The following is a 27,308-nucleotide window of genomic DNA, read 5'->3' on the forward strand; positions in this document are numbered from 1 at the left end:
TTTTGTATCATCAGTTTATTAATGAATTTAAGGCATCTCTGGAGTGTGCAGAAAACAGAGCAGAAATCAGCCACCACCTTCATTTCAGAACATCCTGCGATGCGGCACTCATTCACATCAGAATGGAGTCGAGAGGAAAGTTCACTCTGAAGCATCATCTGTTCAGGTCCATCCCTGACAATATCAACTCAGATGATTTGATTCACATCAAAACACAAACAAACCCCTAAAACCTTCGTTTAAATGACTCTTCAGCTAACAAACACCAGCTTATATATAAAAACAAAAGAAAAAAAAATCATCTCAGGGTTCAGAAATCATTCCCACCACCTGTAGTGCATGACTTAACTTCAAGCTGTTGCAGCTTTCATCGGCTTCTTCTTTGGTTCTTCTGCAGTGCAGATAAAGGGACCATTTTTGATCTGTACAATCAAGTCTGTCAGAGAGAAAACTGAAGCTTACGGAGGGAAAGAAAGAAAAGATCCACACCAAAGTGATTTCTATCCCCCAGCAGGAGGCAGAGACACGAGTGAGGAAACCAGATTTCATCAGATCTTACTGTGACGTCTTGGTCGGATTATTTTATAGCCAGGTGTCTGGTTGGGATGAACTGATCATTAAGATGAAGACTCCATTTTGATGAGAACCAGAAGCTCGAGTGAAGGCCGAGCTCAACTTTTGCAGCAAATACACAAAAAGATAAATTCAATCAAATGTAGACATTAGCTCTGCTGACTGAGGCTGATCGGTCTCACACACTTACGTATTCCCACAGAGAAAATGAGGAAAAACTACGCTTGGACTTAGCATGTGTGTTTCTAGAGTGATATGTGCATCCATAGCAGCTTTTTGCCTACAAACAAACCATTTCTGGACTCATTGGCTTTAACGTGAGAAAAACCGACGGCAGCAGCTCGATGCGGCTGCGGCCTTCAAACATAATATTCTAAGTATGAGAGAAAGAGAAATGAAGAGTCTAAGGCCTCACAGGGTTTTGGCAGCGACTACAGCACTGCAGATACACAAACTCATAGAGTCCAACATTACCCCTCTGGCTCGTTTGGAAGAACTAATCAGACGTGACGGATCGTAGGAGCCGACACGCTAGAGTTCAGTCCCCAGATCGGTTTTTTACATCAGCTCCCAGCCATCTGACTCTCCTCAAACCACAGAAGAAGAGGAGGAATCCAGGATTCCTCCAGAGTGGAGCGTTTCCCTCAGAGTTTGTTGTTGGCTGCAGCTTTCTGAAGTTGAGCCGGAGCATGAAGCCCCGCCTCCGTGCCGATGTCAACAGTGATGTTGGTGTAGAGAGGAAGGTACTGGTGCGAGACCAGCTTGTACTCAACCGTGTTCATCCCGTCCATCTTCCAGGTCTGACGGGTCTTAGCCAGCATGTTAAACCTGAAGGAGAAGAACTTTTACTGGAACTGAAGGTAAAAGTCTGACTTGATTTTACTTGTAACCCATAAAACTCCAAGCCATCTTTATTTTGCTTTATTTATTTATTTTGGTCTGCCTGTGTTTTAACTCTAAACCAGTCTGTAAAAGCTAAAGCTTTAAATCCCAGTATAAACCAGTCTGTAAAAGCTAAAGCTTTAAATCCCAGTATAAACCAGTCTGTAAAAGCTAAAGCTTTAAATCCCAGTATAAACCAGTCTGTAGCAGCTGTCAGACTATGAGGCTAAAATGATGTAAAATTAATGTATTAATAGATACAGCAGCATAAAATACACTAACAGTATGTTGTACCAATACCACACAGATTAGCTGCTCTTCCAGCAGCATTTCCAGTTCTTCCTGCTACTATTTACCTGCTATCCTCACTAAACCAACTCCAGCTCAGCTGCTTTGTGGCGCCACCGTGCATCAGAAACGTCTTCTTGGCTTTATTCCAGCCATAGAGGAGCATTATTTTTCTTCTTTTCACACACACATAGAACTTTCTGCTCACTGGTTGATATTTGGCTGCTCCTGATTGGACGTTACCGTCAATCTAAGCTCTCTGATTGGTGGAAAGTCTGACAGGAAGTGGCTTCACCATCATGTCCAGGTCTAAATAGAGGTCTCTTAGCAACATAGTAGTGATGGTGATGTTTTTATGATGAAATGTGATAAATAATGCTGTTATCATGGATCATAGATAGAGTCTCTGAATAAAACTACATTTAGTGGCTGGATTGTAAACCTCCTGGACGGGATAGAAATGCTGGAAAACTTCCGTAGATCAGCTAAAGGGTAAAATATCCATCAGTTTACCCCACAGAGCTACACACCACCACTGCTGAGACACTGGTGACGATGCTGATGATAGAGTTGGAGGTGCCGGAGATCTAGAAGAGTTTTAAAGGCTAATCATAGCATTAAACATGTTTTAAAGAGACTGGATCCTGTACTTCCCCAATTATATATAGTTAAACCAGCCTTGTCTGCTGAACCCAAATCGTTTGTAACTAAAAACTGCAAATGACATGACGAGTTCAGCTGTGTTCACTAAATGTTACGGATGGCAAGAACAAAACGCTGGACGTTCGGATTCTCTGCTCAGACATATGCGGTCCTGCAGGAGGTCGATGCCTTTTTTAGTCGTCGGTGTGTGATGGTCTGATGAAAAAAGGCCATGTGGTCTACTGTGTTTATTTCCACTGTTCCAGGATTATTTATGTCTCAAACAGCAGCTGGAAGTCAAAGCTAGCCAGATTTTTTTCCCTGCTTTCTGAAGAAATGTTCAAAAGCATTTTTATAATTTAGTTTCCAGACAGAAGCCTCCCAGGTCCAGGTAGAGGTCCCGGAGCCTTTCCCATGTTTTCTCTGAGAGAAATCCAGAGTGTAGGACTTATTAATTCTGGACAGCAGAGCAGGTTTATGGGTACTCGACTTTGTTTTGTTTGGTTATGTTGGCATTAAAACATAATAAATAAAACATACCGCTGGAGTAGGATAGATTAATCCGGATTAATCTGAATTTCTAAATGCCGTGTTTCCTCTGTTCTACTGAAAAGCAGCTGTCTGGTAGAAGCTGAAGTATCTGCAGATTTACCTCTTCGGGTTCATGTCGTTGCCTTTGTCCAGCTTGTGTTTGATCATCTTGTAGCGGCCGATCTGCAGCGACGGGCGGGAGATGGACATCCCTGCCAGAGACACTCTGAGAACATAACAGCTGATGTTAACTTTGGGAGCTTCAGCCACATCCCGCTCCTCTGGTTTGACTTCCTGTCTCACCTGATGCCGATGTCGTCATCCTCTCCACCCCAGCCCCAGTAGTTGTTGGGGAAGCCGTTCATCTTCAGGTAGTGCAGTGGCGACAGAGCTGACACGCCTCCAAAATACATCTTGTACGGAAGCCTGAAGGAGACAAAGAGAGGGTTTAGTCCTCCGCAGAGCGTGATGCAGCTTCTTGGACTTTTCCAGACTTACTTGTAGCCAAACTTGTCCATGGCGATGGCCGCGTGCTTGGGGTTGGCGTCACAGACGTACATGTTGCGGTCGTCCTCGGGAATGAGGTCAACGTCATGGAAGAAGAGACAATCCCAGTCTTCCTCCTTCATGGCCTCCCGGAAACCAGCGTTCATCAGCTTGGCTCTGTTGAAGGTGTAGTTTCCCGCCTGCAGAGGGACCGGAAAAATCCACGTTAGCAGACGGATCCCCGACGGACGGACCGGATAAAGACTATAGAGACGTCCGGACCAATCAGGGATTAAATTAAAAAGTATTACACAACTAAAAAATATAGATAAATAAAAATACTTTGAAGAAATCAGAACCAAGTCCATGAATAAATAAAGAAAGGTTGAATAAACAGACATACTCGGAAAAATGATGTTGATTAAATCAAGTCTAACAAAAACTGAATTGGTACAAATCTGAAAAAATAAAGTTTCAGTAAAAAAAATTGATAAATAAATATATAATATGGTACCTTTGTACTTTATCACAGACTTGGCTCTGATTTCATCAAAGTACAAAGGTACCATATTAAATAAATAAAATCAGAAAAATGTTTAACCTAATGAGTATAAAAGTAAAAAAAAATTGAATAAACTAAAGTTGTTTACTGTCGGAAACTTTCTGTAAAATAATCAACAAAAAGGCTGAGAAAAAATAAGCCAACAGTTCAGCTTCGTCATTTAATCTGTTTACAACAAGAAAACTCTAAACCACACTCTGCTCCCAACAAAGAATTATTCATCATTTTTATTTTATTTATAAATCTTAAGCAAATTAGTTGCAGAAAGTCGGATAAGACTTGCTTGTGTTCTTCTGTCTGATCTGTAAAGAGCTGCTTTTCTGGCGATCGTCCACCAGATGGCGCTCCGTGTCTATCAGCAAGCTGAGCGACGGCTGCTGCTCTACAACCAACAGCTCACCTGGTGGATGACGTAGATCCCGTAGCTGAGCTGCTGCCGCTGCAGGAAGGGATGAAGGTAGTAGAGCAGGAACTTGAGGTGGTGCTCTCGGAGTCGGTGGGGGATGATGATGGCCGTCTTGTGTCTCGCCATGCAGTCAGGTGGTCTGTAGCGACCTCCACGGACCACCAGCGGGTTCTTCTTCTCCACCGCTGCCAGGGTGAGCCCCGATGGGAAGCTGACGTGGATCGGCCCCCCTGCAGGCACAAATGAATCCCGTTGTCATTCCCATCAGGACGGAGCGTGGTTAATACTCTGGCAGAGGAAGCGCAGCAGCCATTTGAATGCAGCGGCACGGTTTGAGTTTTCCTTCCTGGCATACAGTCATCTTAATGTTCCTGGAGGCGAGTCAGGTGCACAAACACCTGCACAGAGAAGGCTGCTCTGATGATTTAACCAGACTCAACCTCATTAATCTAAAACCTGCTTTTAGCTTAACAAAGACCTGAAACTTGTTCCAGGATTTCATCATGATGGAAAATGAAGTTGAATAAAATCCTGCTGCGACATCCCAACCGGACACACTGATAAATATGAGTTGTGTGAGATATTTACATGTTTGTTAACTTCCTGCTACTGGACAGCTCCCAGCAACGCCTTTTCATGTAAAGTGATGGTCGTTGCCGTGGGAACGAGGCTGCAGAGCGGACGCATCCACTGTGTGTCAAAGCTTTGCTGTGCAGGATCACGTCTGGCTGATGTGTAACGAGGGCATCGCACACCGGGATGACCCAGTCAGGGTTCCGGTTTGCTCAGCGTCGTCATCATCAGGAAGGGTCTAGGTCCACGCTTTCTGAATACTCAGCAGTCAGAAGCCATGGGGTCCTCTGAGTCAGGGATGTCAAATTTACGGTCTGGGGGCCAAAATCGGGTCCAATCTGGTCCACAGGATGAATTTGGTTAAGTGAGAAAAAAAGGTACTGTACTTCTTTTATTTAAATGTCATTTCCAAGGCAGAGGGAAAACTTTTATGCATCTTTCCGACTCAGTTCAGGATTACTGACCAGCATCTACCTCTACAACACTTATTAAATGTGATTAAAATGTGATTTCGTAGATCTGTTGTTAAGCTGAAATGAACATGTAAATGATAAATTGAAGTACTATTAAAACACTTATTTACCTTCAGGAAATTTCTAGTTGTTCAGAATGTTTTCTAAAATCAAAGTTCATCAAGTCAAACATCTTGATTATTTATTTGCTCTAAAAAAAAAGAGGGTAAAAATGAGGATTTTTCTTTATTTATAGGTTATTATGCTGTTATTTTACTGGACCAGGCCTCTGGAGAGCAGCTGGATGTGGAACCTGGACTAAGATGAGCTTGATTCCCCTGATCCAAGCTCGTTACCTCCCACAAAGCAGGAGAAGGCTACAAGAGCAGAAGCCTTTTCTTTGGTTCGTAGTGTGGGAACAGAGGGTTTCTAGATAAAGTCTGGAAGATAGAAAGATTTCAGGGAGGGCTTATAGACTAAACACAACCCACAAACATGGCCTCCATGTTAGAGTCAGCAGAAGAAAACGTCCTACATCCTTACCACAAAATCTAACAAACAAGCCGGATGCATTTGGGAAACAGGTCCTGTGGACAGATGAGGTTAAAGTAGAAATCTTTGTTAAACTGTTAAACACGGGGGTGGATCGATCATGCTTTGGGCCTGTGTTCCAGCCACAGGGAGGCTTTCCCAGCTAAGAATGGATTCTATAAAACTCCAACAAATTCTGGAGACAAACACTGAACACTTCAAACCAAAATGAGCAACATCACGAGGCCCCAGCTGAAGGTTTTACCTCGACAATCACAGTCTGACCTGAACATCACTGAAAGTCTTAGGAATCTCACAGAACTGGAAAACTTCAGGCATTCCTCTGGCTGCGGAAAGCACCTACGATACTACCAGGCACCAACCACGCAGGGTTCCCAAACTTTTTCCCTTTTCTGACATCAAAACTGTACAAGATGAAAACTTTGAATCGGGGGGCCCAAACTTTTGCATGCTCCATCAGCTATCAGCTGATATCAGATAAGTTAAAACAGACCGACAGGACGCAGGAAAATAAATTTCCCAACTCTGGAAATGAGTTTCTCTCTCCCACTAACCTCTATGATCCGTACCTGTGTGCAGCGCTTCCTGGTCCTTTCAGATTAAAAGTTGTTATCCAACTAAACATGGAGTCGAGAGGATTTCAACAGAACTCAGAAAACACTCACAAAACCAGAATGTCTGAGCCCTGAAATGCTGGTTTGGTATGCAGATGAAGTTTCACTCTGGACGAGTTTCTGTTTATGTTCCAACATCCCTGATCTTTCAGAGACGTCAGCGACTTGTTGACGAGAATTAGATCAGTGAGGATGACAGCATACAGATCACATGAACATCCTCAGGGCTGTCACAATGAACAGGTTAAATAACGCAGATTCTTCTGGAATTACCACCTCACCCACAGAGTCAATGTTAAGCTCAATTTGGCATCACCTTATTTACAAAGAAAGTTTTCCAGCTTTATATTCAGAGGACGGCCGTACGATGACCCATTTCATTTATCCAATAATTTTACTGAACAGACATGATCTCTTATGGAAAGTGATGATATTGAGGAATCTTTACGATTAATTAATCGCAGCATTTAATGAGATAAATTGTGTAATAACTTGTGACAGTTGCTGTTTGAAGCTGCTGCTAAACCAGGTGTCTGAATCAAAGCCTTCCTCCCACATAATGGAACTAGTGTGATTTATAGGGATTAGATTAGATTAACACTCATCTTACAGACTTGAGAAGTCTGACGCGGCTGCTCTCTGTGTTAGCATCACAGAGTTTTTGTTTTAATTTTTCTTTTTTTATTTGAGGAAAATTTGGATCCAGTCTTTTTAAACAGAAAAACAATGAACCAGTTTCCCCCTTGACACAAATAAAAACATAAAAGGTAATAAGAAAATAGAATTGAATCAAAATAAAATAAAATAAATAGAATTTCTAAAAATTAAATAAATCACAAAAACTAAAACTTGACAGCCTGGTTTTAAGAGAAGTGAAATCATCTAAAAAAGGTTGCTGAGACATCCACATAGTATCTTCATTACACATTTCCCCCTGAGGAACTAGGCAACACATATATATATATATATATATATATATATATATATATATATATATATATATATATATAAATAATAATAAAAAATAATAATCTCAACAACCAAATAGACTCTGTGGTCAGAGCAAGTTTCTTTCAGCTTGGCCTGTTGGCCAAAGTCCTTCCTCAGCAGAAAAAACAACCCACGCCTTTATCAGTTCACGCTTCCCTCTGAAGACGGCCTGTCTGCACCGTCTACAGCTCATGATGAATCCTCACCAACACCAGTAAACATGACCACATCACTCCTGTCCTGTACTCTCTACACTGGCTCCCGCTTCAGTTCACAGTTCAGTTCAAAATCCTACAGTTTGTTTTCTGACCCAAACACGGCCTTGCACATCTTTACGCAACATGCTGACCCCTCACTAGCCCTGCAGAGCCCTGCCAAACACATGCTGGCGGTCCCAAGGTCCAGGTGCAAGCAGTGGGGTGATGGTGTCTACAGCAGCAGGACGAAACTCTCCGCCCCTGGAGTCACGCTCCATCATGGACCTGCCCCGCTTTAAACTCTGCTGGATGCAGAAGACGGACACGCAGACAAACGGACAGTTTCGTCCATCTTCAGCGTCGGTTTCGTGCGTAAATTGCTCCGTTTTCAGGGAGCTCAGCTATCCGTCGCCTGACACAGAAGACGGAGCAAAACCACCAGAAATCACGGGGCAGTGCTGAGAATAGCTGACATGCGACCAGGGAAAGAAACCAGAGAAGAAGAGGAACAAAAAGGCAGAAGAAGAACAAATACGAAGAGAAGTTGCTGAAATTGCGCAAGCTTTTGAAGAAATACTTTACCTGAGTGTTTAAGGGTGTTGGGCGGTTGGAAACAACTTCATAGTGGCGCGTTACCGCTGCCAACCGGTGTCTGACCCTGACGTCGGCCCCCGGGGGTGAACTCTGAACTCAACACTGCCCACTAGTGAAGGAACTGACTTAACTACATTGTTTAACCTGTTTTGATATAAAATGTTGTAGCACCATGACGCAGCCACACAGAGTCAACCATAAACTAAACTGTGTTGAACAAGCCAGTAAAACCAGAATTATGATGAAAAATGTACATTACAGTCGTGTTTGGTGCAGGAAGAAACGGTAAAAACGGCCAATCCCAAGGGAAGTGCTCGCAAGCAAGCAAACAAACCCCCCTCCTTTCCTTATTGGTGGAAAGATTAACCCTATTGACCAATCAAAAATCGTAAGTCAATCTGATGCAGCTGAGATGCCACATTTTTTCCTTTTTTAAATCCAAATATTTAGTTGTTTTGAAATAAAAAGCATGGCTTTAATGCTGAAATGAATATATAAAATGTGTAAGGAAGAGGAGGAAGTTGTGGGACTGAAGTGCTGCCTCCTGGTGGACAGGAGGACTAACTCACCCTGGAAATGTCCAGCCTGTGACGTTGTCCAGTTTCTGGGCAGAAACTGGTTTTTGGAGTGTAAGAAATAATTAATGTGGCATCTCATGGTGGCAGCTGATTGTTTTGTAGGTATTTGTACGAAAAAAAATCTGAGAAATTGCTGCGTTTTGATATAAATAATTGTTTATAACTTCTATTTTGCTAAATTTATAAAAAAAAGTGGATTTTTTTAAACAGACTATATTTGCATTCATTCAAACATGTTTGTGGTTTTACATGAAGAAATCACAGCTTTTCCTACTCAGATTTGATGGCTTTTGTGTAATTTTAGGTCTAGTGTGTTGATATATGATGTTAAAATAATTAAAATCACAAAAGTGAGGTTGTGCTTGACAGAATGAAACCAAACAAGGCCAACTGTAAGGCTGAAGGCCTATGAGGCTGTTTCAACCTTCAGAGGATCAACTTTCACTGATAATCTCAAATACTGACAAAGATAGTATGTAGGAGGAAATAAATTAAGTAGACTGAAGGTAAACAGTGAAAGTTACTCATCAGCATGAAAGTCAATAAGGGTTTTTAGGTTTGTCACAAGGTGGAAAAAGTCAACCTCAAATGTAAACGAACAAAAGATTAAATAAGATGTAGATCCCTGCAAAGTAAACCCCAACGTCCGTCTTTGACGACATTGCTGAACTAGAACAAACACCTACAAACGTCATACATCAAACATGGAGTTTGATGTATGACGATGTATGACAAATACACGCTGAATTCACAGATATGAGGGAAGTAATGCGGAGGACTCACCTATGAGGGGGGACGTCTTCGGACAGTACACCATGTCCTCCTCATGGCCATGAACTCTGGGCAGATGGGAGAGATTGGCGTAAACGTCCGATCCGACGAAGATGGGCGTCGTGCGGTTGCGGAGGGGAGGACTGGTCGTGTCCGTCTTGCGGAAGATGCGGATGAAGTAGGTGACTCTCTTCTGGTATCCCTCTCTAGACAGCAGCGCCATGACAACCAGCTGGATGCCCAGGAACATGAACAAGTAGCGCCACTTGGACTGTAGGGTTACCATGGTGACAGGTGTGTGTGTGGTGTAGGAGTAGGCAGTGGGGAACTGATCAATCGGAAATAATCTGCAGCTAAATGATGATTGTAGGCTTAACCTGTTCCGGTTAAGGTAGAAAAACACTGACAGTCACGGTGTGTTTTCTAGAAACAGAGAGAAAAGTAAAAAACACACAAGTCACAACAAAAAAGGCACTTTTGGTGGCAGCGAACCAGAAAAGTCCACTCAGTACAGAAAATATAGAAAAATCATCCAACGGGGGGAAAAAAATTAAACTATAAGTTCTCTTCAGTACATTCCTCGCTGCTGGTCAGCAGGAGGCAAATATCCCCAACGTTGGCTGTTGGTCCAATCTGTTATTGGTGGGTGATGATGGTCGTCCCGCATCACGTAGTTTCACCCCCTCTGAATCCCATCCTCTGGCCCAGGAAGCTCTTCTTCCTCCCTTGTGAGCTTTACTCTGCTGTCTGCTCTCCCTCATGGTCTCTCCTGAGGGAGGCCTCAGCAACAACAGCCACCATGACAAAGGAGAGCATGTGCAGCCGTACGGGCCCTTCACAGAGGATTACACGGCTCCCATCGACTGGGGGGAGTGGTCCGTGACCGGCGGGGGAGGAGCTGAACTCTGTTTGGTGGAGGAGTTTTTCTTCTTTAGTGGAGACACAAAGATGGGGGAGGAGGTGTAGAAAGATGACAACACCTCAAACAGGAACTAGACCAGTAACTCCAGCTGGGTTCTGAAATAATACAGAGAGAGAAAGAGAGGAGGGGAGGTTACAATGACTGACGCACTCCAGTTAAAACTCCTGTTATCAGCATTTTGTGCCTTTTCTGACACAAACAATGAGCCTTTGTGTGCAGAACAGGCTAAACAAACGGATCGTGTTTGTTTACACGGAGAACAGTTGGATCAGAGCGTGGGCTCCGGTTGCAGACGCCTCCCCGAGGAGAGGCCTGCAGCCAACAGCGGAGAGGAGACGGGAGAACTTCCAAACTGTTGATCCAACAAGGATAACGCTGCTGTCAACCAACAGCATCGACCCGCTCGGCTGCGGCGCTCAATTCAACTTAGTTACCAATCAATTAGTGCTTGTTAAAGCGGTCAGCCTTAAACCACTAATCCTAATCCCTCTGAAGACTAACAGTCTGGAGGAGAAACAGACTTCATAACAAAAACTATCTAAAAAGAGACGGTGGAAATTTGTTCATTTATCACCTCAACTCTCATCTGATTTAATTAACCTTTAAATCTGACAACTGAGGCTGTCCTTAAATATAATGTCTGGATGTTGACTGAGATTAAAAGTTTGAGTTACTAGACAAATCTTTACATAACGAAGCAGGAGGACCTTCCTGCTGCTAGGACAGGATGTGGTGTGTGCTGCGTTTGTTTCAGGGGCTGGACACGGTTGGAAATGTAAAGAAATCCAGGAAACATTTTTCTTTTTCCCAGACGTGATGTAAACACGGGGCATCTCGAGCCGATACATCCTGGCATTATGTTTACTGAGGAAGAGGAGACAAGTATCAGTTGAGAGGTCGTAGGTTTGCATTATTTTCATAGGAAAGGCTGTTAGAGCGAGAACACGGGACTTTTTTCCTGTTCGAGGAACGTGAATGGGGACAGCTTGCGGCTTGTTCTCGACACATCGAACGAGCAGAACTTCCTTCTCGGGGGCTCCGAGAAGTACCGTGTGATTGGTTGGACATTTGAGGTGCGGAAAGTTGTGGCTTCTGCATTTCCCCGGATGCGAGGCTGAACGGAGAGTTTTAATGAGCAGCTGATTGAGGTGGTGAGAAAGTACATAAAGAACACCTCCGCGTACACAACCCCGCCCTGCCACGGACAAAGTTTCTCATTACATGAAATAACCCGGTCAGCTGTTCATTGAAAATACAAACACCTGCAGTAACACCCGCCCCGTCGCTGTGGAAGCTTCTTCTGCAGGATGACTTGATCGGGCCAATACGAACTTGGTTCTTGTGGCCTTGAGAACAATAACAAAGTTCTCGCTTCTCATGGAGTATAGAACAAGCTTAAGGCAACAGTTTGGAGAGTTAAGGCCCATCCTGGACCTGCACAATGACCCCTTTCATGTCCACAAAAACTTTGTTTCAGCAGCTTTAAGAGATAAAACCACATTACCAGGCTTAACTAATTCAAACCAATTCTTCCCCGATGCAGGTCAGTTTCTTTTTTAACGTAGCAGCACAGACAAAGAACTCAGATGTGACTCTGGTGTGTAATCACACATCTGATCTACATATGAAACACGGCTGTGCCATGAGTGAAGATGCTTGTGCTCATCTTTGTTAGAAACCTGCATCACTGCACCACTGCACCTAGCAACAGCTAGCTAGCTTCTACAGCTTGTACAGGACACATGAAATGAAATGAAAATGAAATTAAATTAAATAATACTTTATTAATCCCTTTGGACGTCCTCAGGGAAATTTGTGTTTCCAGTACAACCTGTCCAAGACTAGACAGCAACAACTTATAACACAAACAGGATCGAGCATACTGAGGCAGCAGCCGTTTCTACAGCGCTCCTTTTCATTAGATATAGGAGAAAGATAACATTAGGGGAATAAGATGCGGCTGGAGAGAAAAAAAAGGCATCTCCACACTGGGCCTAAGGGCCCATTGTGGAAGGTTATGTTGACACTCCTCGGTACATAAAGCACATAACTCAGACATTCACAACATCAGAAACACGTGGCGGGGGGGAGAGGGGTCTCCCATCGCATCAGAGCTCAACCCGCCGCCCAGGAGTGGAGGGAGGGGGGGAAGGGACAACCAAGGCAGTGAATCATCGGGGAGGTGCATCTGTAGTGGTGTATGTGAGTGTGGTGCATGTGTATGCGCAGTAAGTGAGCATGCGAACTTGTCCCAGATCCCATCTCCAGTCTTGCCCTGATGATGGTGGGCAACCACGGGAGCAGATCCAGGGAAAAGTACGCCGTGAGGAGGGTGAGGGGAGGGTGGGGGACTGAGCATCCATTAACATAACCTTCCAGGAGAACTTTTTAACCAGCCACCCAAGGCCAGTACAGGGAGTCGAATTGATAACAGCATTTGTTTTGGTTTCAGGCCAGAGCTGTTTCGTCTGCCTTGAGTCTACCAGTGGTCCCACTGGCGACTCCAATCATCCGAATTGTGGGTCAATTTCCATCCAGCCGAGCCGACAACTTCTCCAAGTTGGTGTCCACCTTACGTACAAGCTCAGAAATCGCAACCAGCTTGCCATCCTGAGCTAGAATAGCCTCCAGTTTGCGATTTAGCTCCTGCAACGTCAAAGTCTGATTGTTCATAGCTCGGCACACACCTGCACAGAAATCCAGCAGCTTGCCAGTGACCGCCGACAGTGTCCGCATTTTACGATATGCCAGGAAACCGCCCGCTCTAAACAGCAGAAACCCAGTTATCATGAATCCGAATGTATAGATGTCCTCAGCGTCCTCGACAGACAGGATCGACGGGCACATGAGTTTCCACGCTCCCCAGGAATCCATCACATATCCAGCCGAAAACGTTCCGCCAGGACAAGCAGGCTCCCCTACACCTGTTTTCCAGTTCGAATAAATTTGGTCGATTGCATTTAGGGACCAACTGATCAAATCCATATTTCAAGATTTGAGTTTCGGAAAAGAAATGCAGAGAGAGACTCAGAAAAGACTGGACAGTAGCAGGGCAGAGTGGGGAGGAGGGAGGAGAAGAAAAAGCGTCTGCCTTCGTCGAGAGCCGAAAGTAGTCCATGTGCATGATCACAATTTCATAAATAAATAAATAAATAAAAAAAGAAGATTACTACTAAAAGACCTGGTCGGCCTTTATGCTGGTTTATCTATTGATACGTTCATTCTACATCATTTTAGCTTCAGAATCTGACAGCTGGGGCTGGAAACATGTCTGATGCTGCCTGGGGTTAAAATCTCCAGCTGCTACATGTGGTTTTACTAAAAATCAAAAAACAAAATATACAGCTTGGAATTTTAAGGGTTAATATGTGACCGCTAACACATTTTTATTGGCCATAAACTAATTTTAAAGTAATGCTAGAAGCCCGTAGTGCTGCGGTTTAGTTGGTGTCTCCAGCACTTAAAGCATCTCACGCCAGCTACACAAGTAAAAACACGGCATCACGAGCAGTCTGGCGTGCACTGGCCGTCAGAGGCGGTACGCTCATGCTTGACCTTTTCACGCGTTCGATCCGCTCACTAAGGAAAGAAAAAGGGCGACGGGAAGGAAGGGATTGTTAAGACAAGATCCCTCATCTTTGGGAAGAATTATCACATCTGTCAAGTTTGATAACATGAGGGAAGATTCTGGTTTCTGCACAGTGAAAATGAGTCAAGCTATAAACCAGGATGCAGAGGACATTTTAATGTGAAAACATACAAGGCTAAAAACATCCAGCCTACTTATTCAGCTGCACATGTGGGAAACATCCACCGTTAATGCATTTTTCTGTGTCTGTAAGGATTTTCAGTTTGAGGATAATAAAGCTTTTTCTCTGAGGGGGAATGTGGATCAAACCGCAGAGGAAAGCCTCTGCTCTCTGCAGACCATCATGTACAACGCAGCAGATGGGAGGCCGACCGTCTCGCTTTGCTCGGCCCTGTAATAACCCCATAGATTAGGGATATTGTTTATAAAGGCAGTGCTATAAAAACTCTGGTTAATACCGCAGCATTGAAAAAGAAAAGATTAATCACCGAGGCTTATGAGATGCTTCAGGCTCTGTGGAGGTTTTCTAGGACAGAGGACGGTGGGTGATATCACTGCACTGTGAAAACCGCCACCAGGAATTAACTCAATCTTTCCGACACTCCCTCTCTATTCTCCCAAATCCCAAACGTGGCATTCATCTGTAATGAGATATGAACGTCTTCACAATGAGGAGGAAAGATGAATCTGCTCTACGCCTGAGGGCCGTGCTGTACCTGAGCTGCTTGGTACAATAAGAAAACCTGGCAGCAACAAATCTCACGGAGCGTCTAGAAACACATCCACATTCATTGTGCAGAATCTGAGTGGAGGAGGAAGATTTCTAGGTCGGTTTTGAGTCCATACAACTCATCGGTTATATAACTTTAAAAACTCTCCCTGGATTTAACTGATCAGTACTCTGGAGCTGGGATAGCGACAGGTTTGGTAACTTGTTTCTCCATATTTGTAAGTGAAACAACTTCAGGTACAAATCAAATCTACAATTATGGATTAATTCTGCATGTCTGAAATTACATCTCAGCCTTTCAAGTAGAAAACATTTGTCCCACATCTTCTACAGCCACTCAAGAACCAATCAGATTTCTACATGAGTGTATGGAAACTCGAGGGTTTCCTTCTGGAGCTGGAAACACATTTCTCACCTAGCAGCTGATTCTGCTAAAGGTCCTTAAAAGTTTTATTTATCCATAAACCCACTCACCTGTAGGGAGCTGCACCGGTCGCGCTGACCTTGTTTAGACGGTTAGTACTTTTCCTCATAATGTAATGTTTGGTTATGGACACAGAGTACCTCCACCCTCTGCTCTGATTGGTTTAGGACTGGAGAAATCTGATTGGTTCTTAAGTAAAAAGTGTACTTGAGCAGAGCACCTATACTGACTTTCAGTTTCAGCCTTGCAGAAGTAATCTGTAGATGTGATTTGTACCTGTACTTGTTACCCTTATAAAACTGGAGAAACAAGTTACATAACTAATTCCACCATCCATAAAATCCTTCTCAGATATCTGAATGCCCGGGTCCTGCAGTCCAAAAATCTGGCCCCGAGAGGCGTTGCCAGAGCCCCATAAATCTCTCTGGGTTGGTTAAAAGGCTGAGGAAGAGGAGAGAAAGTCAGACACACAATGGAAACTAAAGAAGAGATGAAGAGCAACAGTCTGGTCACACCATGTGCTTTTGACTTCATTGTCTCCATCTCGCATGGAAATCCTTCCTCTCCACATTTAGAATTAAAACCAGAGGCAGGTTTGGCATGACATAATATACTCCAGTACACAAAAAGAGCCTTTTCTGGTCCTTTTCCCAGCACCTCCATTTTCTGCTCATTTTTGCTTCACTGTGCTTTAAATAGTGAAGCCACACAACAGCTGATAAATGGGACATTTTCGCTCTGCCTGGGGCATTAATATTACATATATATGGTAAGTCCATGTGTATGGTTACATACGCATGAGCGAATACAAAAAGAGACGCGAGAATGCACATTACAGAGGGGTTAGAAGAAGACAGGAAAATAAAGGGGGGTGGGGGTAAAGGAGTGTGGAAGTTATAGATTTAAACATGGAGGGACAGCTTGCGGTTCAAACCCTGAGGAGATAAAAACAAGAGCCAAACCAAGTCCTGGGAGGGGGGCAGAGCTACCTAACCACAGACTTAATTTGCCTCAACAACAAACTCATTTTTCTTTCAGCTTAAATGGGTTTCAAGTTCATCTTCCAGTTGTAGCTGGAAAGGAGCAAAAACCCCATGCGCAACAGAACGACTGGAAATAGGCGATCCGAGCCAGAAATTCCAGAAACAGCTGGTTCCTATCAGAACTACCGAGTGGTGAAGTGGTGCATTCCCACTTCAGCACAAAGCTACTTCACTGAGAAACAACGGCATTCAAAGAGTGGTTGTTTCGCAGAGAGAAAGGCAAACAAAAGCTGCAGGCTCCAAGTTCTAACGTCCCACAAGCAACGTGTCCTAGCTAGAAATGTTCAGACATTTCACCCAGTAAACACCAGAAAATGCAAAGCACCTAATGCTCTGCTCATCTTTAGAGAAGAAAATAAAGCTTTTTAAACATCTGTTAGATAAAAGCCTTACCCTTCAAACCCGGCTGGATCTGTACTGGAGGGTAAAGCTTTCACATCTGCCCACATGTGCCCTCGGTTCTACATGTTCCAGCCCGCCTGCAGCACTTGCAGCACCTGTGCCACCACCACCTGGTGACATGACACAGTCCAGGTCCAGTTCTGCATGTTTAAAGGCCCATTTATGGACGGCCGTGGAGCATTTTGTCCTTCTACAACATTTACATGTGTAATTTGGTCTTTTTTCTGAGCCTGTGGGGGTGCAAACCGAGCAGACAGTAGTACCGCAGGAAACCACAAGGGGCAGAGTTGTGCTGTATAACTGCCCTGCGACCAAAAGAAGAAGAAGCAGGGCCGTTATCTGAGGCCTTTTTTCACCACACGCTGAGAAAGTCAAACCCCAAAGTCTGGTTGCGTTCTGGCCTCTTGTTTACGCGGTAACTGAGTTTCAGGTCGATAAAATCGCCCCCAGAGTAATTTTTTTTGCAGCGTAGTGAGTCTTGTCATTGTAAACTGGAATCTTTGGGCAACGATGACGTCTTTCACGCCATCTCACAAAAAGTTGACGTGTACAAACTCAACCAGCTCAACTTGTGCCGAGTAGTTCTACGAACTTTTCGAAGGTTTCCCTGTGAATGGGCGGACGATGCAACACGTTTTCCGTCTCGTTTTTCCAGCTACTCATCGTTCAGTTACGAAAAATGTAAAAAAAAATATGGATAAAAGATTTCAATGAAAACAGATCAAATGAAAATAGATTCTTATATTAAGAAAAACATCGTACATAAACGTAAAAAACTTTAAAACTAATTTTCATTACTATTTTTAATTCAGTTTGAAAACATATATTTTCTTAATTTATGAAACAGTTTCAAATTAATAAGAAATTATTTTTTAAATAAATGAACAATTATAATTTAAACAAATTTTAAATGAAGAAATAAAATTTTTTTAATACATGAAAATTTTAAATAAAAACTTAGGAAAATATTAAAATAAAATAAAAACCCAGGGTTACTGCTAAAAACAACAGTTAATTCTGGTCCCGATTTCAGCGATCACGTTTTAGCTGCAAGAAAAACAAAAGAAATCTTCTGCAGGATTCACAAATATTCACTTGTTTCCTTTGTATTAGTTTCTCGGGTGGACTGCGAACCGGCCTAAAAAGTCCACATGACGTCTGCAACTCTTTGCCAACGTTGCATCTACAGTACCACTCCACGGGGAACCGACCGGTCCGGTTCTTAGATCCAGGCTCTGGCTCCTGTTAAACACAGAACTGGATTCCAGCTCATCTAATTGGCTCCCAGTGCTCTGAGCCCAAAACAAATGAGACATATGTTTGCTGAGCTCCAGGCTGGGGGGTGGGTCAGATCAGCAGGGGCTGTCAGCTGGTGGTGTCCAGAGTTCAGGCTCGGAGCCATCCCGCTGCTGGAGTCAGCCCCGTCAGGGTGACCCCGGACTGGGAGCTCCGACTGCTCATTTACACAGCTTGTTATAAACATGCTACTTCTGTTTGTTTCCCATTTCTGGCATAAAAACGTGTCTCTTCTTCTAATCGAGAACCAGCTTTGTATATTAAATATGCCGCGCAAGTTATGCAAGTTAACTGATCTGCCAAAGAATTTGAAAAGAAGAGAAAAACTGAGCTGAATCCGGAGGGACGGTGCAGCCTGCAGGTTATTCTGATTGAAATGAAATGAAATTAATAAAAATGAAAAAAGGGGAGAAAAAAGTTGTAAGAGAATGCAACGGCTTCCTGGTCAGGTTTTAGCACCTGACCTAGTCATCAGGTCACCAGGTCATCAGGTCACCAGGTCGTCAGGTCACCAGGTCGTCAGGTCACCAGGTCGTCAGGTCACCAGGTCGTCAGGTCACCAGGTCGTCAGGTCACCAGGTCGTCAGGTCACCAGGTCGTCAGGTCACCAGGTCGTCAGGTCACCAGGTCGTCAGGTCACCAGGTCGTCAGGTCACCAGGTCGTCAGGTCACCAGGTCAGGGCTGATGCTGCCTAAAATTAAAATCTCTAAAAACAACATTTATTCCTTTTCTTTCTTAAAAACAATAAAAACAACATGAAGCTTTTCATGCTAAATGTTTTTGTTTTATTTATTTATATGTATAAACGGCTTCATTAACTGCATCTACGATCCTTTTCCACATGAAAAAAACAGATTTTCATAAAAAGTCATAAATGGAAAATCTAATGACTCTATTTCAGTCAGTATATTTATGTTTTTACTCTTATAGGAACTCTCTTACAAACGTCCTCTATGTAACGGTAAAGGCAGGCCAGCTGTACTTCTAACATGAGGTTTTCTGGGTCTCTGTATTCGTCGTGTTGGGTGTTTGGATTCAGCAGAAATGAACTCTGGACAAGCAACAGGCCACCAACTGGAACCAAACTGGAACCGAACTGGAACCAAACTGCTAAGCAACTTGTTTTGTTGACTGTGCCAGTTAAACCTCACATGATTACACTGAAACACTTAAATCCAGGTTAAAGACACACCTGCTTTTTTTTTTAATAGTTTCTATTTAAAACATCTAAATCTGGATCTGTTTCCTTTAAACTTGAATTTTTTAAACTTGAGTCATAAAAATGTCTGTAAAATCAACCAAAAGCAGCAAGTTCTTATCTGGCTCAGCTGGTGTGTAACTGCGCTCTAACCTACACACTTATTTTTTATTATATTTTATTTCGTCTAAACTTCCAGTAGAGAACATAACTGATACACAGAACTAGATGTGACTGCAAGATGTCTCGTATCTATTCTAACAGACCCATGTGTCCACATACAACACACAGGATAGTACATATCAACCACTGGCGTGTGCAGCGGTCGGCCTGCTCATGTCACTGATAACAGGCCAGTTACAGTCCAACCAATCTCTGTAGAAAATGTCATCAATAAGCAGAGATGGGTACTCAGGCTGACCGAGATCCTGCAGATCCGGTCTCTCTAGTCCACGCTGCACTGCTTTACCATCTGACCTGAACTTAGAATAAATTTCTGCTGAGTTTAGTTTAGCAGCATTAAATAAATACTACTAACAGTATGTTGTACCAATACCACACAGATTAGCTGCTCTTCCAGCAGCATTTCCAGTTCTTCCTGCTACTATTTACCTGCTATCCTCACTAAACCAACTCCAGCTCAGCTGCTTTGTGGCGCCACCGTGCATCAGAAACGTCTTCTTGGCTTTATTCCAGCCATAGAGGAGCATTATTTTTCTTCTTTTCACACACACATAGAACTTTCTGCTCACTGGTTGATCTTTGGCTGCTCCTGGTTGGACGTTACCGTCAATCTAAGCTCTCTGATTGGTGGAAAGTCTGACAGGAAGTGGCTTCATCATCATGTCCAGGTCTAAATAGAGGTCTCTTAGCAACATAGTAGTGATGGTGATGTTTTTATGATGAAATGTGATAAATAATGCTGTTATCATGGATCATTGTGGATTTACCAGATAGAGTCTCTGAATAAAACTACATTTAGTGGCTGGATTGTAAACCTCTTGGACGGGAAATGCTGGAAAACTTCCGTAGATCAGCTAAAGGGTAGCTATGCATCCTAGTTTACCCCACAGAGATACACACAACCGCTCCTGGGAAGTTTGAAGCTATAGCGTTCTGGGTGCCAGAGATCTAGTGGAGATTTAAGAGTCAAAGAAAAACAAGAAAAAGTCTAAAAGCAACAACAATGAATATCAGCCATGAAAATATCAAGTGATAATAACATTAGCCTAATATTCAATATTATATAAATACCACGTTGCCCCTTGAATAACAGTGAGGGAACCGGACATTAAAACCTAATGGCATTCAGTTGTTATTGACAACGGTCCCAATAATCCGGCTATGTAGCACCTTTAGCTAAAATAAATCAACAACTTTCTAACATATTCCTACAGGTGACTGCTGCATCCTTTAAAATCCTGGTCAGCTGAGCCTCATCTTTTACATCATGTTGGCATGCACGTGTTTGATATGTTGATTTTTAGAACACAACCAGCCTCCGCGGCTCGACGCCTCTCTGAGCCCATCGCAGCTTTTACAGCATGTCTGCAGGCGACAGCTGAGAACCTGCGTTTCAAGAAACTGCTTGTCAGGTGTGTCTATGAAGAGAGTATTTTTTAAAAAAAAAGAGCCAACAATGCAAAGAAAGCTTGTTGAGGAAGGACGCACTAAAAAAACAAAACTCTGAAAGACAATCTATTTGCATGTCATTTTGAATGTGCAACCAGAAAAGCCTTGCTGGGTAAACATGGCTGCTGTCAGCTCGTTCTGCATCACGAGGAGCTTTTGAAAACTTTCAGCTTGATTTTTATTTTGTAAAGCACCTGTACGTAACTTGAGAAAGGCTCAAATACCAGGCTGTAGTCTGATCACACATCCAGCCAGAAATAGAGACTCGACTTCAGACTCGACTTTGCGATCTGAGATTTGTGAACAATCTTCTATCGGCAATGTTTTCTTCCTGATCTCATCTGCTGGATTAATTTCCCCAGACAAAACACTGACGTAGGGCCAAACAAACACAGATACATACACACCTACAATGAAAACCATGGTAACCTGGTGAGCACACCTGTTGCTGCTAAAACTTTGGGTTTAAACTTCATACAAGGGTCAGAGTCTGTGGTATAAAAATATTGGGTGCAAACCACAACCGTTTTTTCCTCCTTTCTTTTTCCACCACCCTTTTTGGATCCGCAGGGGCAGTAAACACCTAGCTCACAGTTGGCCAACAGCTAAATGTCACACCTGAAACTGCAGGCTCAACAAGCTGGTGGAGGTGGTGCCTCCAGCTAGAGGTGCGTCGTTGAGCAACTTCTTTCTGCTGCGTCTGCAAATGACAGCGTTTACGGATGGTTCATCCATCCCGCTCTGGTCACAATAAGCCAGTAGTAGATGCAACAGCTGCTGCTTCTTCTTCGCGTGCATAACTGCCACCAACTTGTGGACCAGAATTTGAAGAACAACGCCGGCGTGGGTCATTGAGTGATTTATCAAACGGATCAGCCTGCACATGCTTTTAAAAATAACTGGAAAAAAAACGATTTATTTCTCTATAATGTGTTAAAATGACTCTAACAGTCTCAGTAACTTCAACAGGGACGCTGACTGATGGGAAGAAAAGTGAAAGATCTGTGTTAATTTCACATGTCCTAGAACATAAAACAAGAAATCCTGGACTCTGTAACTTCTGGTTCTGTCCATCACTGATAAGAACTCAGTACCAGGCAGCCTCGTGTCCTTAGCGTCATCCAGACCTCCTCAGATCAGAACCAGCCCGGTGGTTTCTGCCTCCAGTTAGCTTCGGAGCAGAGCGCTGGCACCGAGAGGCTGGAAGTTAAGCTATGATGTACGTCTCTGGAGAATTAGCCTCTGCTGTGGTGTGTTTTCTCAGCTCTGCTAAGAGCAGCGAGTCTCCACAGCAACATCTGAGACCACCCTGGTTACCAGAAGGAGATGTTAAAATCAGCGAGGGGGTTCATTTCACTGAACGTCTTTCTGTCATTCAGCCAAGCAGGATTTACAGGAATTAAATCTTTAACAGAGACTGAGCGACAATCTGAGGATTCATTTAAATGAGCAGGATGAGCCAACGACAGGGATAACTAAGCTGGGACTGACTGTAGTTTCACTACACAGATAAACAGAAGCAGAGTGCAAACAAATCTCACTAAACATTTTCCCAACAGGAAATGTTCTTCACACAAACCACTTTCTACAGACTTTAGGTGAGAATCTTATTCTTATTCTGTGAATGCAAACAGGACCTTTCTGTGAAAGTACCAACTGGGCAGAAACAGGCCATTAAATAAGCTGCAAACATGCCCTGAGAAAAGAGGTGTTGGCACAACAAAGCATGCCAAGCGTCCCTGTCATGGCAACCCATCCTGAGCTCCGAGCATCCGTCACGGCTGCCGTAACCATGTTTGTTGTCTGAAAATAACCTCAGACCTCACAGGCGAACTCCGCAGACAGCCACTATAATACCCCCCCCCCCCAGAAAACACCAGCCTACAGAGAAAAACACAGAAATCAGGGGGGAATGGAAAACATGGAGTTTCTGAATAAACTGGACTTCATAGGGCTTTATAAAACCATGCCAACGTAAAGGAAGCATGAAGCATGACACTAGTGATGCTGAACTACTACGGCCGCTATCACCACTACGTCCGTTCGGTGAGCAGCGCGATTCATTTACAGATGTTTATGTAACATTCATTTTTATCAATTTTAAAGACATTCTCGTATCACTATTAACTGTGTGTTTACATGAGCATCAAAATTAGATATCTGGGAGTAATCAGATTACCGTAACTAATCTGAAGTGACGCGTCTGCATGCGCTTCTGTTAACATCTTCCAGTGTATGAAAGAAAAGTTATTCATGCATTTATGACATCATGATAGACTTTATCTGGTCTGAGGAGTCGATCCCAAAATGTCCGCCCCCACCAGACACGTCTTCATGTCCTGCAGTAACGGTTGGTCATCACATCATCATGTGTAAAAATCCCAAAATGGAGACCTGTGGTGTGAATTTGATGGCCTAACAGCTGATTAACTCTATTAATGAGCAGCCTTCACATTCAAGTCAAAGATCTAAGATTAAAACTAACATGTTTTTGCCAATATGCTGATATTTTCCTTTGATTTGTCTAATTCTACAACCAATACACACATTTATTTTCCCATCTAATCACAGAGATCATTGATTATTTCCTGTGGTGTTACTGATCTGTTGTTAGACCTGCTCTTCAGCATGTTTTGTGTCATCAGCACTTTGGCTGATGACACAAAACATAATGATTTTAAATCTAAAGAAATCACAGAGCAAAACAAGAAAAACACACGTTGGTGCAGAAAATGCCGTGTTCCTTTACTGAAACACGATATTATCAGTAATCAACCTGAGCTTCTTTCTGAATCGATCTGACGGGTTCGAAGAGGAACAGATGCTAGTTACAGACATTAGACGGGGTATTTTTCTTACAGCTGAAGTAGGAGGACCCGTCACACTCATGATGTCTGAGTCTTTTCACTCAGCTGTGTGAAAACTTGTGGCTGAAACAAACGTCAGATTTCCATCCGTTTGTATCACTTTCAACTATTGAGCTTTAAAGCTTAAATCTCCACTAGATCACGCCGCCTCCGAGAGTAATCGCTTCTATCATCAATAATCTCTCTCAGCAGCGGTGGTGTGTGGCTCTGTGGGTTAAACTGATGGATATTTTACCCTTTAGATGATCTACGGAAGTTTTCCAGACATTTCTATCCCGTCCAGGAGGTTAACAATCCAGCCACTAAATGTAGTTTTATTCAGAGACTCTATCTGGTAAATCCACAATGATCCATGTTAACAGCATTATTTACCACATTTCATCATAAAAACATCACCATCACTACTATGTTGCTAAGAGACCTCTATTTAGACCTGGACATGATGATGAAGCCACTTCCTGTCAGACTTTCCACCAATCAGAGAGCTTAGATTGACGGTAACGTCCAATCAGGAGCAGCCAAAGATCAACCAGTGAGCAGAAAGTTCTATGTGTGTGTGAAAAGAAGAAAAATAAAGCTCCTCTATGGCTGGAATAAAGCCAAGAAGACGTTTCTGATGCACGGTGGCGCCACAAAGCAGCTGAGCTGGAGTTGGTTTAGTGAGGATAGCAGGTAAATAGTAGCAGGAATAACTGGAAATGAGGAAAAACAGCTGTGGGAAGAGCAGCTAATCTGTGTGGTATTGATACAACATACTGTTTTTAGTATTTTATGCTGCTGTATCTACTGATATATTCATTTTACATAATTTTAGCCTCATAGTCTGACAGCTGAGGCTGGAAACATGTCTGATGCTGACTGGGATTAACAGCTTCAGCTTCTACATGCTTTCACTGTATATTAAAAGAAACCAGTAAAAAAAACTGGCTCTAAGCTCTGAAACATTGGTTCGCCATCATGTAACATAAACCACTTCCTCTGATGCGGTTTAACTCTCATAACTGGTTAGTTACTCATTTTATCTCCAAAACACGGTGGCAGCATCTCACTGAGCATCCACCGACGTCTGTGTTAATAATAATAAAGATTTATGTTCAGAACGTCTTTTACCACTCGGCTAAATTGATTCAAAGCAGAATCTACCTGAGAACTGGAATTTATGTATATTTAGAGCGATTCTACTCAGAAGCACGCTCTTTATTCACTTCTTTTAAACTGTAGAAAGAGGGGGGTTGGCAGTCGTTCATGGAAAGTGAAACACATTTCCACTGATTGACAGACGAACCACTGCAGTAGGAACGGGCTACGTCACCGTCATGAGAGAAAGACAACAGCATTTCCATGTCCACATCCTGAACCCGGCGTTCTCCACAGAACTTATCAGAAGCAGGTGTGGCTGCGATGGTTACCTCCATCCATGCTGGCTTTTTTTAATCACTCATAGACCAAACGTCTGACCGGAGCGTCCTCCATCTTTCTCAGTCCTACCTGGGCACATCTCCTACACCTTCAGGGTCTGAACTTACTCCATTCATCTCCAGTATCCTGCTGCACCACATTCCCAACATGTTTAGGCTGTTAGGAAACAAAAGCCTGTCATAACTTTATAATCCACATTCACCTGACTCATCACAACTCTTATAAAACTAACGTCATGCATTTCCTTCATCTTCAGACTTGTGTAACAGCGACAACGTTTGAGGACTTAAGCCAACAAATATTTTATAATGACCCAACATTTTCTGGTGGGAGAGAGTATTCACATTTACACGTTTCTGATAGATTTACTCACATTTCACCTCAAAGAAAGTGTTTTTAACAGGACAGAAAACACCCCAACACAGCTAACTACCAATAAAAGAGCAGTCCCTGAGCGTGGACCCGGTCAGTGGGCAGCCTCAGAGGGGGAAGGGGCCGCCCGGCGGGGCCTTTTGTTCTCAACAGGGACCCCAGAGAACTACAGACCTGCTTCTACTGGAAATCAAACTACTGAAGCAGGTCAGGAAGAGCAACTCAAAATGAAGTCAAACCGTATCGTAACGCTCCCCGAGACGACAACAGTGAAATAAAACATTAATGAAGGCAAATTTCTGCCGCCCCAGCTGTCATCGAGCCCAAACAACACGTCTTCTTTGTTTTAGGAAAACTTTCCTAAAAGTTCTACAAGCTTCATTAGGGGCGAAACCTTTTACCAGCTTGTCATCGCTTCGGTTTATTTACCCGGAGAGAAAGGACTGTTCGGCTTTCATAACTTGATTTAGCCAATTGCGGTGGTAATTAAACCGTTTAACCTCGTCTCCGGAGATCAGGTCAGAGTTGGTCCGTGGCGCAGTGTTTCCGTTCCGGATTCGCTTTGAAGAGGAACTAACGTAGCCAACAAGCTCCCGTTAAACACACACATAAAACCGGACACTTTTAAAGATATAATCCCTCCAAGCCAGCGGAGGAAAGTGCGATCAGGCCAACTAATCCAGCCAGATGTGAAGGAAAAGGCGAGCAAAGCCGAGCCGAGCCGAGCTAACCGCTGCGGGGTTTGTTAGCCGATTAGCTTGCTAGCGCACGCGACCACACGGATCGGTTTTCTCTGTTAAAAAAAATGAAGAAATAAAAAGTGATTTTCCTCGTTGAGTCTTACCGGACGGTGTGTGCTGAAGCCTGGGTGAAGCGTGAAGCGGCGGTCGGTGATCGCCGGCGGTCCTCCGTGTTCCTGACGTGTCGTTAAGTTGCTGCTGCCTCAGAACGAGCAGTCACACGGAGATCCCCTCCCCTTCGCTCCACTCCCGAGCCCCACACCTCCCACCGCCACGGCCCGCGCGAGGAAAAACACTCCCTCTGCCCGGTCTGAAGACGAGCAGCCAACACAGCGACGCTAACTGCGTCAACAGAAGCGCGTAAATGGACGAAACACCGCAGCGTAGTTAGGCTCGGTACGTTTCTGTGATCCAGACCTCTTCTCTTTAATATACTGCTTTTAACACCACTCTTCCCAGTATCTTTTTATATGGAGCAACAGTTTGCCAGTATTCTGAAGTTAATTTATTTAAAGTTTTATTTAAAACGGGTTAACCCCAACTTTATAGCACCTAATTTATTCATCGAGCCATTTTCTACCAGCTTCATCATATTTGGGGTCACTCATTCTCGCTTTGAGGGTGAATGTAGAATCACCAGTTAACATGTGGGAAGTCCACAGCCAGGATTCAACCAGGACCTTGTTGCTGTGAGGAATCAAACCACCGATCAGCCTGTTGCAGGTCTAAAGAAAGTTCATTCCACCATCGCTGCTCTGATCCGACCAGGAAACTCCAAACTGGTCTCCACCTTCACTACCGCCATGACAAGCAATGAAAACCCTGATCTGTGGGCAGCTGGTCCTGCAGCTTTGGTGACTAAATGAAACCCTCTTCTATCTGTGGATCTGTGGAGTCTAAATGTCAGCTTACAGTTTTAGGGTCAGACTGATTGATCTTGTTCATCGTTTCTTATTCTGTGTTCTCTAAATAAACTTGGTTT

At 43.5% G+C, this 27,308-nt stretch overlaps 2 protein-coding genes across 3 annotated transcripts in view; both read right to left on the bottom strand.

Moving 5' to 3' along the window:
* si:dkey-199f5.8 (beta-1,4-galactosyltransferase 3) lies at window positions 1–27,165 on the bottom strand. Of its 2 annotated transcripts, none has more exons than XM_041987956.1 (7): window positions 26,964–27,165; window positions 9,704–10,708; window positions 4,365–4,600; window positions 3,415–3,602; window positions 3,220–3,342; window positions 3,038–3,142; window positions 1–1,401 (listed from the first exon to the last, which is right to left on the bottom strand). In XM_041987956.1, the coding sequence occupies exons 2-7, from the start codon at window positions 9,975–9,977 to the stop codon at window positions 1,218–1,220; spliced, it is 1,110 nt and encodes a 369-aa protein (XP_041843890.1). In that variant the 5' UTR covers window positions 9,978–10,708; window positions 26,964–27,165; the 3' UTR covers window positions 1–1,217. The 2 variants fall into 2 exon arrangements, with proteins under 2 accessions (XP_041843890.1, XP_041843889.1); XM_041987955.1 differs by lacking the exon at window positions 26,964–27,165 and adding an exon at window positions 26,431–26,586.
* LOC121641689 (E3 SUMO-protein ligase ZBED1-like) overlaps window positions 1–27,308 on the bottom strand; it is a 631,274-nt gene that overhangs the window by 444,698 nt on the left and 159,268 nt on the right. The window lies entirely within an intron of this gene.

Source organism: Melanotaenia boesemani, chromosome 6 (assembly GCF_017639745.1).
Source record: "Melanotaenia boesemani isolate fMelBoe1 chromosome 6, fMelBoe1.pri, whole genome shotgun sequence".
Lineage (NCBI taxonomy): Eukaryota > Metazoa > Chordata > Actinopteri > Atheriniformes > Melanotaeniidae > Melanotaenia > Melanotaenia boesemani.

Coding starts and splice junctions, on each gene's coding strand:
- si:dkey-199f5.8 (XM_041987956.1), bottom strand. CDS start 9,977: ATGGTAACCCTACAGTCCAAGTGGCGCTACTTGTTCATGTTCCTGGGC. Junction 3,603..4,364: donor GGATCTACGTCATCCACCAG/GTGAGCTGTTGG, acceptor GTCCCTCTGCAG/GCGGGAAACTACACCTTCAA. Junction 3,343..3,414: donor ATGGACAAGTTTGGCTACAA/GTAAGTCTGGAA, acceptor TGTCTCCTTCAG/GCTTCCGTACAAGATGTATT.